The sequence below is a fragment of the Zootoca vivipara genome, chromosome 1 (genome assembly GCF_965207765.1).
Source record: "Zootoca vivipara chromosome 1, rZooViv2.hap1.1, whole genome shotgun sequence".
NCBI lineage: Eukaryota > Metazoa > Chordata > Lepidosauria > Squamata > Lacertidae > Zootoca > Zootoca vivipara.
Genome location: NC_142582.1, coordinates 118,358,160 through 118,370,847, shown reverse-complemented (window position 1 = coordinate 118,370,847; position 12,688 = coordinate 118,358,160). Strand labels below are relative to the sequence as shown.

General features: G+C 44.1%; 1 protein-coding gene across 3 annotated transcripts in view; it reads left to right on the top strand.

The window, feature by feature from the left end:
* CCDC85C (coiled-coil domain containing 85C) overlaps window positions 1-12,688 on the top strand; it is a 168,510-nt gene that overhangs the window by 125,514 nt on the left and 30,308 nt on the right. For 2 of the 3 annotated variants that reach the window (XM_035106276.3, XM_035106287.3), the window contains exon 4: window positions 4,214-4,252. The exons of the other annotated variant lie outside the window; for it this stretch is intronic. In XM_035106276.3, the coding sequence (XP_034962167.1) occupies window positions 4,214-4,252 (39 nt within the window). The remainder of the gene's footprint in view (window positions 1-4,213; window positions 4,253-12,688) is intronic. 3 annotated transcript variants of the gene reach the window in all.

The window sequence follows — 12,688 nt, the reverse complement described above, 5'->3', positions numbered from 1 at the left end:
GCAGTGGGGAAGCCTACAAGAGAATCCTAATGGACAAAGGGCTCCAACTCCCAGAGAAATTAACATGTACTGTATAGAGATTTGTAGACGTCCTATTCTGTCTGGTCTGGCAAAGGAGCCCACAGAGCAAGGCAAGCCAGGAATTTCAGTACCACGGAGAGCTCCCAAGTGAGCAACTTGTTCCAGCAATGGTTGACAGCAAACCGAGCATTCTAAAGCCTCTGCCTCCCAGACCACTTCTCCTAGGCTGCTCCATGGCCTCCCTACTGTTGCGTTCACTGCACAAATACTGTGGGCGGTATTTGGTTCCTCAGGCTCTGATGAGTTTGGTGCTTTTGGAGGTTGTTCTGTGGACTCCTGTCTGTCAGCCTCAGGCGAATATCCGGCATTAGGCTCAGGGACCTGGATTTCGTCTGGCTCCTTAGCTGGTGACTCTGTCATAGTAGGGTTCCCTGCTGCAGATATCTGCACTCGGTATAGGAGCAAGACGGAAGAAATGTGTGGGGCAGTTCCAGCAATGTGGCCCTTTTTGATCACATGGAGCTCCTTTCATGCAATGAACACGCAAAGGGGGCAAGTAGTCGGTGTTTTTATGTGACTTCATGCACCTAGTCACACGGGCAGCCTATGTGCCAATCAGCTGCTTAGCCAATGTTTCCTGAGGCTAGGATCACATTTGGATCTGCCAGGTGTAAGTAGGAGGTAAGCCCTTTCCTTCTCCCCCAACAATAACTAGATTATTTCTTTTGGAGACATGTTAGAAGCCATTTGCGGTTCACACTTGTTTTGCTTGTGTCTTTCGCGTAGGTCTCTCATTAGCGATAAACAGTAGTGCCCCCTCCCTCCCTCCCTCCCCCCAAGACCCTTTTCCAGTTTGTGCTTGTTAGCTTTGTAATGTAGCAATTATATCCTCAAGGAGCCGCACACGTATCTCCCACAAGTAACATGAAATTGCAAATCTCTCCTTATTTCCCCCAAGTCCCCTCCTGTTTGTGGGGGTGGAAATTGTTATTATTTTAATGCACGATACCACAAGGCCAATTTCGAGCAAATGACTCAGAACGTGGAGGAGGGGAGGGGGAAAAAAACCTCCACAATTTCCTATGCTCAGCTTCTCCTTAGTATACAATAAGGTAAAATATTAGATAGGCTGTAGCCTGAAATGCTTTGTCGTATGATGTTCCAGTGTGTGTGGACTCATACGGTACTATTGTTTTTGTTCTTGTTTTAAATTGTGTGTCCAGGCATTCTAAATTCTGCGACTTGAATAGATTATACAAATTGAGGATAATGCACATAACTTCTCTTACTTTGCGTGAATTCTGCAGGTTTTTTTTAAAAATAATAATAATCATCGTAAAAACACTATTTGTTCACTGAATGGTCCCAGGGTAGAATACATAAAACATAACAAATTAAAATAATATATGGTACATTAAAACCGTTAAATTAAATGAAAACCACAAAACTGAAGAAAATCACAAGAGCAAGAACACAGCAGTATAGAAGGACAGCCTGAGTACAGAGATCCGTCTTATCCTGACTACCCAATAATGGTGCAAGAGGGAAAGGCACCAGGCAGCCTAGGAGCCACCACAGAGAAGGCTGTGTCATGCATCTCCACCCCTCAAACCACACAAACACTTGGTACCACTAACAGGGCCTCTCCTGGGCAGGTTGGCTTAGTTACTTTAGTTTAACCTAACAGCACAAGAATAGCTCTGCTTGATCAGGGCATTGGCCCATCTAGTCCAGCATCCTGTTCTCACAGTGGCCAACCAGACTCCCATAAGAAGCCTGCAAGCAGGACCTGGGTGCATCAGCACTATTCCCTCCCATGTTTTCCAGCAACTGGTATTCAGAAACATGCAGCTCCTGGCAGTTTAGCAAGCAACTATGCAAGTGCTGCAACTGGGCCATCGGCAGCCACAGTCTACAACTATTATTTACATTTGCACCCCGCCTATCATCTAAGGAGTTAAGGGTGATGTGCATGGTTCTTCTCTCCGCAGTCCCCACAGCAAATAGGTTATGCTGAGAGATTAGGACTGGCCGAAGGTCACTCGGCGAGCTTTGTGGCTGAGTGGGGATTCTCAAACCCTACAACCAGCTTGCTGCCTGCACTTGTTAGGCAATAAGATGCTTTCCATTTGGAAGGTGCCGTTGTGGTCCAACTGGATCACCCAGTCCATGAGAATTTTCAAGGATTTACACCAAAACCAAAAATATCATTGAAGGATTCCATGCATCTTCTGCGTCTTCATATTACCCGTTAACACAACCATCTCCTGGAGTAATTTTCTCTCTCTCTCTCAGCTTAAGAATGATTGTTATGCAAAAAGCCACTGAGTATATATAATCATAAACATAAATGCCATTTCAGTGTGTGTCTTTTACAGTCCAATCCCAAGCATATTATTCAACGGTACTTGCTCCCATGTTATTGTGTACAGCCAGGGTAGCCAACATGTTGCTCTCCAAATATTTGTTGGGCTACAACTCCCATCATCCTTGACCGTTGACTATGCTGGCTGCAGCAGATGGGATCTGGAGTTCAGCAACAACTGGAGGACACAACATTGACTACCCCGGTATATTGGACTGCAACTTAAGCTAACATCATAGAACTGTAGAGCTGAAAGGGGCCACAAGGGTCCTCTAGTAAGTGTGTGCCCTCTCATGGGGAAAAGAGAGTCGGGGTGGTGGTGGTTTACATTTGGTGTCTCCAGAAATTTTTACACATCACTTGGGAAGACAGGTAAACTAATACCAGTGATACTGGAAGAAGCTAAGATCACCAGTGTTGAAGCAATGATTCTTCAACATCAACTTCGTTGGACTGGTCATGTTGTGCAGATGCCTGATGATCGTCATCCAAAGCAACTACTCTATTCCGAGCTTAAAAATGGAAAGCGTAATGCTGGTGGTCAACAAAAGAGGTTTAAAGAATGTCTCAAGGCAAATAAAAAAATAATAATAGTATAAACACTAACAATTGGGAAACACTTGCCTGCAAGCACTCCAGTTGGAGAACAGCCTTTACCGAAGGTGTCATGGGCTTTGAAGACACTCGATCTCAGGACGCAAGGGAGAAACATGCTAAGAGGAAGGCACGCTTGGCAAATCCACACCGTGATCAACTCCCGCCCAGAAACCAATGTCCCCACTGTGGAAGGACGTGTGGATCCAGAATTGACCTCCACAGTCACTTACGGACTCATTGTTAAAACCGTGTTTATGGAAGACAATCTTACTCGGCTACAAGTGATCGCTAAAGAAGAAGAAGAAAGAAGACATTGACTCAACATTTAAAAATTGCATCACCAAAAGAGTCAGTGTGAATCAAAGAAATTAGTGGGATCTGGGCTTTACTGCAAATGCAAGGATTCCAGCTGGGTGGGGAGAAGAGAGGCTGTGTATTTTTGCAAAAATTAACTCGATATCCTGTTTGCCATACATGCTTCAGGATGCTTGCAGTGACACACCCTGCTCTCCTCTCCTCCCTTGAAAGCACAGGTTCAGTTTGCCTTGCTTTGCTGGGAAGAAGAGAAAGGCAGCCCTTTTGGAATGTCAGTGGCACTGGTGTAATTCAGTTTGATTTCTCTGCATCTGTAGAACACAAAGCACGTGACGCCACAGGCCACTTTTGCTGCTTGTTCCCCACAGATGATAAATATTTTCATGATTGTTAATTTTACATGCTGAAGCAAAACCCCTTATTAATGATTCCCCGCTATTTGTCATATGCCCCCCACAGCTTTATCTCTCTGCTGTCAATTATGAATTCCAATTTGCACCAGTTCTCTAAATAGCGCACTGTCTCAGTACCTCTTCCAGTTTAATTCACAAACCCATTTTTTCAGAGTGAAAAGCTAGGCTGTTGACTGCTGAAATCTGCAGGACTTGATTTATTTTCCATGCCAGTTTTATACTAATTGAGGTCTGTGTTCTTTCAGTTTCACCCTTGTGAAAAAGGCAGCGCCTTCCATCCATTTCTCAAATCTCATCTTTTCAGACATCCTATAATAAGCCACACACACCCATATGCTTATTGAGCTGCATATCTCATCCATGACCACAACTTTCTTCGATGCAGGAAGGATTAACACGAATGTGGAGGGGGTTACGTTTAGGATGCAGTATTTGAATGTTTGATATTGCTTTGCTTTTCATTATAATCTGATATGTATAATATTCTTTTGTTCCCTCCTAGCTGGCTGGTCACAACGGTTCACCAAGAAATTTAATTAAGGTAGACATATCTCAAGACATTTAAGCTTCCAGCTTTCTGGGATATGGGGAAGCCTTGGCTTGCAATGTTGGTGATGGGTCTTTGCTACTTTCATATGTCTAACTTGCAAATGTTGGCAGTTTCCATCTTTAGTAATCCCGAGTTTTTTAAATGAATGCCCAGTTGTTTGACTCATGCTCAGCATGGTGGGGTAAATACATTGATACTGAGGTCATACTATCAAATCCTCTCCACTTAATGTTGACCAATCTGCATATGTCCAGTGAAGGATGGAGACCTTCTGTTAATCAATTAAATACAAAGAACTGATTTTGAGCGCCAAAAACCGAAGTACTTTAAAAACAATCGGGGGGGGGCAAGAAACATCTACCAATGTGGTAAATAATTCACATCAGTGACGAGCACATGGTCTCCTTTCAATACAAGAACCTATTTTGTACCAATATTTAATGGTTCAAAGAAAATGCAGCCGTCAATGTATTTCCTCTGAGATGTGATCCTTCACTTGTTTAGTTTTCATACCTGTTTGTAATATATTGCACGGACATTGGATGGTGTCTTCCACGCCCATGTGTGCTGCACATGAATGGACCACTTATAGAATGTCGTTGACAATCCACACAATTTGTAAACGTCTTCGTCTTTCACCCAGTTCCCTTTCACAACGATTTCAACCTGTGTGTTTTCCTAGAAACCTGTTGATCCTTCACAAATCCTTCAGTTGCTTTGCTTCTCACAACCCCCACCTCTCTAAAGCCCCATTAGGTGTTATCTGAAAGCTAAATGGACATGAATGTGGAGAGCACAAGAGTGACTGGTGGGGAGGGATGATAGCACTCACTGGCCTCCTGGGACTGGCATGGCTTTGGCTTGCCAGGGTGCCGTCGGCAAGGAGAAGAGCGAGGTGGTAGGGATGTCAGTATAGTGTGAATGCACCTGTTCTCCAGAAGTGTGGACCGCAATTCGCATTATCCCTGACCATTAACCATGTTGCCTGGGGCTGATGCAAGTTGAGAGTCCAAAACACCTGCAAGGCATCGTGTTGGCCACCACTGCTGGTCCATCTGGACCAGCAAACTATGGTTAGCCCTGAAAACCAGGATTGCGAATCAGGGCTTGTTTGTACAAAGTAGCTAATTAAGCAGAGTAGCTGGGGGGAGGCAAATGGGTTATTCCCATAATGCCAAACCATGGTTTCTAGTTAATGTGTGAAGCCTCAAGTTATGTGCGAAGTGATCCTTGCTCTGTCTCTGTTATTTGTCTGCTTATATGCCATTTCCTTTAAACAAATCATGGAAGTGGCACACAATTAAAAAAGCAAAATAAAACCAGCAATCAATATTACATTTATTCATTTACTAATCAGATTCCTAGACATATTCCATTTAGTTATCTCATGTATGAAGAAGTTGGCTTTAAAGCTCTATGAAGTAGCAAAGTAAGGGGTGATTTGTCTGTTGGAAAAGTGAAATAATTTGTATAAAACTTTTTTGAGATTTTGAAATTATTCTTAAGATTTAAAAGTTGGAACCGAAAATTCAGAATCTTTGAATATGAATAAGTCAATGGCCTCTCTCTATGTTTCACTCTTCCAAATAACTATGCTTCCAATACGCTTATTTTTGATGAGGATGTTGGTGGTGATGATTCTTAATCTTTCAAGCCTTTTTTGTTTTCTTTTGGCTGTTGTAAGCCCAAACGGCTTAATAACGTTTTTTGTTCCCTGTCATTATTTTCTAACTTTATACCCCTCCTTTCCATGAGTCATGCTTAAGGCAACTTATGATTTAAAACTGGGATGGCCCTCCCCATTTTTCTAGTTACAGGTAGGTAGCCGTGTTGGTCTGGTGCAGTCGAAACAAAATAAAAAATTCCTTCCAGTAGCACCTTAGAGACCAACCTCCCCATTTTGTCAGACTTTGGCTCCCATTTTCCCTATTTGCCACGCTGGCTTATTGGGGGGAGGGGGGAGGCACAGCTAATCTACCCCTTACTCAAAAGGAACAACACATACATTTACTGCCTGTTGTGCTGCTATGGAAACTGCTATTGGAGAATTTGTGTGAATGCTTGAAGCTCCTTCTGCTGAGTCAAACCATGATCAGCCCATTCATTTCAGCAGCTCTCCAAGATCTTAGGCATGGGGCGAGAGCCGCTGTCATGTTAGCGGATATGATGGGGTTCACCTTTCTCTTCTTTCTCCCCTGCAGCATCCCAAGCCCTCCAATCTCCTCCAGACAGTCTTCCAGCCCTCAGGAGCAGAATTTGGGGAGGGCACATGGGGCTGCAGAGGGGAGGAGAGGGAGGGAAGTCCCAGCTGTGCAACTGGATTTCCACTGTGTTTGCGTGATTCCACAATTGGGTATCATCCAACCGAATTCTTAGCTAGGGTATCTGAGATTCTTTCACAGGAGGTGCTGGGAACTGAATGAGACATTCTGCATGCAGAGCGTATGCTCTGCTGCGGCATTCTGGCCTCTCGGCAGCTGCAGTGGCTGTGAATCTCCCTTCCCTTTGCTTGCTGTTGGTCTGAATATAAAATACAATCCGCTGTCTCTTTTGGTCAGCATCAGTAGAATCATAGAGTTGGAAGAGACCACAAGGGCCATCCAGTCCAACCCCCAGTCAAGCAGGAAACACTATCAAAGCATTCTTGACATATGCCTGTCAAGCCTCTGCTTAAAGACCTCCAAAGAAGGAGACTCCACCACACTCCTTGGTAGCAAATTCCACTGCCGAACAGCTCTTACTGTCAGGAAGTTCTTCCTAATGTCCCTCTTCTGGACACATTCCATCTTGTCAGTATCCTTCTTGAACTGTGGTGCCCAGAACTGGACACAGTCTTCCAGGTGAGGTCTGACCAGAGCAGAATACAGTGGTACTATTACTTCCCTTGATCCAGATGCTATACTCCTATTGATGCAGCTCAGAATTGCATTGGCTTTTTTAGCTGCTGCATCACACTGCTGACTCATGTCAAGTTTGTGGTCTACAAAGACTCCTAGATCCTTTTCACATGTACTGCTCTCAAGCCAGGTGTCACCCATCCTGTATTTGTGCCTTTTATTTTTTTTGCCCAAGTGTAGTACTTTACATTTCTCCTTGTTAAAATTCATCTTGTTTGCTTTGGCCCAGTTGTCTAATCTGTTAAGGTCATTTTGAAGTGTGATCCTGTCCTCTGGGGTATTAGCCACCCCTCCCAATTTGGTGTCATCTGCAAATTTGCTCAGGATGCCCTCAAGCCCATCATCCAAGTCATTGATGTTGAATAAGACTGGGCCCAGTTTTCAGTAACTGAAAACCAGACGAAACACGAGGCTTAAAAGTTTGGCGTCTGAAAATTACGACCCCCTGGGAAGCCTGCAATCTGTGATGCTATCGGTAGCATTGAATTCTGTTATTGTGCGTCATCCCAGTGCCTCCTTCTCAACTACCGATTTGACTGACAGTAACTAAAAACTCCAGACATGCACATTATCATTAGGAGGAAGCTTTCTAATGGCACGGCACTTGACAAGATTGATGTTCATTCTGTTCCCCTTGCAAGTCAGACCATCAAATGGCAGCTTTGACAGACCAAAGTAAGAGAAGGGTGGGTTGGGGAGCGTTGTGGGGGGGTCCCCCCTTTTAAAATCACCCAGGAGGGAAACAACAATATCAAGGCGACAAAACAGTCTCACTGAGAACAGTTGGCCATTGCATTTTGCAAAGACTCTAATGCAATGACTGTTAACTGAACAAATGAAAGTCGTTGGGTACCATTGTGTTGATTCGATTCCCAAGACGACAAGATGATAAATAACCTTTTGTAAAATAACTTTTGATTGGGCATACAATGTTCTTGAAACTTGTCCTTCTCCAACTTAAAAGAGTATTTTAAAAAAAGAAAAACAGCGCCAGAACTGTTTGTTGCGATCCAATTATGCGTTGTTGTTTTTTGCTTAGGCCTTCAAATTCAAACTGTCAGATGTATCAGATACTGGTTGAAACCCTTCCGTTTTTAAAAAATAACTTTTAAAAATTCATTTAGCTCATTCCATTCATGAATCACTTCTTGTGAAGTGATTTAACAACAAAAGCATCAGTCATAAAGATACACACACACACACACACACACACACACACACACACACACACACACACACACACATATAGAAGCCTACCCTGATGCTCAGAAAGTTGAGGTAATTTTAATCTGTTTTTGTATTTTAATTTGTGTATGTTTCAAAATCATGGTTGGGATTTTTTCCTCAGTTTTATCTTTTTTGAAAACCGCTCTGAGGTGTTGTTGTTGTTTCCAATCAAGCGGTGTCTAAATTTTATGGGGAAAACGAACAAACAAATGGATTTTTAAATCCAATACTGATACAGAGTGGGATAACAGACTCAACTTTAAAAGTTTGTTGGAAAAGTAAAAACTTCAATAGGTGCTGCTGAGGTCATAGAGAACATGCCTGTCTTATATGTATCTGGAAAATGTCCCGAAGGGTAGGAACAGCGTGAGTCCTGAAAAGATGTACCGTACTACAGGTATCAAAGTGGTGTGTCTTCTGCATATGGCAGAAGCACACCTCTCTGGGGAGGGAATTCCACCACCTAGGAGCTGCCGCAGGGAATGTCTTCTCCTGGGCCAGCCCCCCCATCCCCAAATCCTCTGGAGGAATTACCAAGAAGGCCCCTGTTCGTCAGTCTTAAAACTTGAGAGGGTCCATAGGGAAGGAGTTGGTCTTTCAGATATATGGGTGAGGTGGAATACCCCTCAAGGGGGTAGTTGAGGCCAGACATCTTTGTGTGTCCCTGAGCTGGGGGCCTGTTGGTTTCAAGTGCAGAAGAGGACGTACTTCTGTTGACGAAGATTCAGCTGCTGGTCCTTTATGTGGGGTGGAAGGTTGTGTGGGTGCCATCTTGTCTCAGTCCAGCTCTTTTTAAGCACCGCTGGTGAAAGGGTGCCTAGATTTTACATCCCTCATTAAAGTACTTAAAATAGGAAGGGATTAAGGAGCATCAGTACTGGGTGAGCCCACACCTTTAAATAATTGTTTCCAACACTGGATTTAAGAGTAATCTCTGCTAATGAAAAGTATGAAGGATAATAACAGTAGCTCTTCTTTATTTGTGAACAAACTGTCGAAGCACACGCAATGATCTTCTCTTTTTTATTCCTTAAAAAAGGGTTTAAGTGGAATTATGCTGTCTTCTCTTGACGTGTTATTCGTCCCAGTCCCGTTAATGAGCAATTTGGGTTTTTCTTTTCCTCTGTAATCTTTTAAAACTTGGTAACGAAGCCTGCCTCAATGGGTAAGTGTTTATAAGCATCCGAGGAGCACGCAAGGAGGATTTTACAGGGGTAATTAAAATGCTTTATCCCTCTTATGGCCGTTGTAATATCTTATTAGATTTGGTTGAAAAGTGAAACATATTGTTCATGAAATGTGCACAGTGGCGATATTAATGATGTGACCCTGTGGGGTTGCAAAGACCTGATTTAGCTGGTCTCAAATTGCATTTGCAGTTTCCGAAACGAACCAAACCAGCCGAGCTGTTTAGAATTACCGCTAATGGGGCTATATTGCAATGAAAGAAAAGGATTTTTTTTCCAGAAAAAGAGACATTTGCTGGAAAACTTTGAGAGCTGGAGCATGACATTCAGTGAGAACATAGGGAGCCACCTTACACCAAGTCAGACTATTGGTCCTTGTGGGTCAATGTCAACACTGACTGGCAGCGAGACTCCAGGATTCCAAATAGGGCCATATTTCGCCTGAGGGATTTGAACATTGTTGTGACATTTATTTGTAAAATAAATGTTTGCCACTTGGCTGAAAGCAAATCTTTGCTTGTTTGTCCTCTACTATACCTCAGTTTTGGAGTTACATTTTCATAGAATGATAGTATTGAAATGTTGGAAGGGACCTCAAGGGGTATCCAGTCCAACCCCCTGCAATACAAGAATCTCAACTAGAATATACATGTCAGATGCGGCCACCCAACACCTGCTTGAAAATAACAATAGCCATGGACCCCTCTAAATATTTCCATTTTCTTACAGTAACCACCATGGCAGCTAAAAATAAATGTCGAGTGATTATTATTTTATAGCCATAGGGTCTTCATTTGGCTGTTCAATCTGTTAATGCTTTGATTAGCCATAGTACTATAATAATAATAATAATAATAATAATAATAATAATAATAATAATAATAATAATAAACCCTCCCTTTTTATATCAGTGAGTAGTATATGAGGTTTTGTGTGTCCTTCTCATTCTATTTAATTCCTTTATTTTCACATCTTGCCAAGATGGATGGGGCCATTGGTAAAGTGACAGCTAGCTGTATGCTGACATTGTCATATCAGTCTAGGTATCTTATCTATCCTCCATGGATAGTGTAAGGGTGACTCCCTACAGGGAGCCGGCCCCCATCATCCTAACGTCCACCTCGCCCAAGCACAGGGAGCAGCAGTGGGTCTGAAGCAGCCAGCGGGGAGGGGAAAGACTCGGAGGGAGAGAGCAGCCAGCGTGCGGAACGATGGGAAAGCTCAGGGGAGGAGAGATGTAGGCAAGGGCTCAAGGATGCTGGAGAGCCCTTCCACCGCCTTGAGCGGGAGGAGGCTCTGAGAGGGCATCGCTCCTTCCGGCGCAAGAGTTAAGGAGAGCACCGCGATGCAGGTCAAGGGGGAGGCGTTTTGACGTGCCCCGACTACTTTGCTGGCATAGAAACAGACGTACGCCATTGCCGGATTCTGATTCGGAGTGAGAGGTCATGTTCTAAGCTGTCTCTGCACTGTAAATACTTTGCACAATAAAAGTCTTTAAAGACAAACTGGACTCAAGCGGAGGTCCTCTAGAGCAGTGTTTCTCAACCAGTGTGCCTCCAGATGTTTTGGGACTACAACTCCCATCATCCCTAGCTAGCAAGACCAGTGGTCAGGAATGATGGGAATTGTAGTCCCAAAACATCTGGAGGCACACTGGTTGAGAAACACTGCTCTAGAGTAGCCACGATGACCCTCTGACAGATAGTGAACTCATTTTCGGAGTGCCCATCTTTATATAGCTAAGAATCGCAAACTGGGGGAGAGCATTGTTGCACACTGGTTGTGTTTGCTGGCTTCCTATAGGCACCTGGTTGTGAGAAAAGGATGCTGGTCTAGATTGGGCTTTGGCCTGATGCAACAAGGCTCTTCTTAGGATTGGATGTAGCCAAAATGGTCCCATCTGTGCACAACGGGAGGCAGCAACAGGTTCAGTATGTAGAAGAACATAGAGCAACCCTTTAGGGAGAAAATCCTAAGCGGGCAACAGCAATAACCACCCCACATTCTCAAACCCAAAACATCCCTAGGAGGACCAGGAACTGAGAATGCTCAATGAGTACACAATGTTGAGTGTCTGCTAGGGAAAACTCTCTGAGAAAGTCGAGTGGGGAAGGAATGGAGCATCTTTTAATAGGGAATAACTGCCTGCCTGCTTGGAGCCCTGAACAGGAGCACTCCATACTACACAGGACCCTACTTAGAATTTGTTTGGAGTGCTAAAGATTCTGTGGGTGGAACCAGGTAGACGACCTTCTGGGAACTAGGCAGAGAACCTTTTCGATAGTGGCACCCGCCCTGTGGAACGCCCTCCCATCAAATGTCGAAGAAATAAACAACTATCTGACATTTAGAAGACATCTGAAGGCAACCCTGTTTAGGGACGTTTTGAATGTTTGATATTTTATCGTGTTTTTAATATTCTGTTGGGAACCACCCAGAGTGGCTGGGGAGGTCCGGCCAGATGGGCAGGGTATAAGTAATAAATCCTCCTCCTCCTCCTCCTCTTGCTGTACATCTCTACCTGGTTTGAAATAAAATCCTACCTGTCGCTCAGTGGGATGGACAAGTACTCAATCTTCCCAAAGCTGAGAAGGCTCATCCTGGGGTCAGTTGAGCATCTCTGTTTGCCTCTCTGACAAAAATGTGTTAGTCACATGTGTACCCCACCTTTCCCTCCAAGGGGTTCAGGACAGTGGGGGTGACATTATTCAGTTTTTATCCTTGCCAAGTCCCTGCAAAGTGTGTTTAGATGAGAGACTTGAACAATGACCAGAAAGGAGACAGCTATGGAACCATAGGAAATGTAGGTTTGCCATGAAATTCGAACCTAAGATACACCAGGACGAGAGAGTTTGGAGTTGTCTTGGGCTTTCCCAGCTGAGCAGGAGCTCAACCAGGCCTACGCTGGTGTAAGCCGGGCTCTGCCAGCTCACCTGGGGCCCAGCCAGTGGAACCTAAGCCAGTGTAAGTTCCCCAGGTGGCGCTGTGGATTAAACCACAGAGTCTAGGGCTTGCTGATCAGAAGGTTGGCAGTTCGAATCACTGCAACGGGGTGAGCTCCTGTTGCTCGGTCCCAGCTCCTGCCCACCTAGCAGTTCGAAAGCACATAAAAGTGC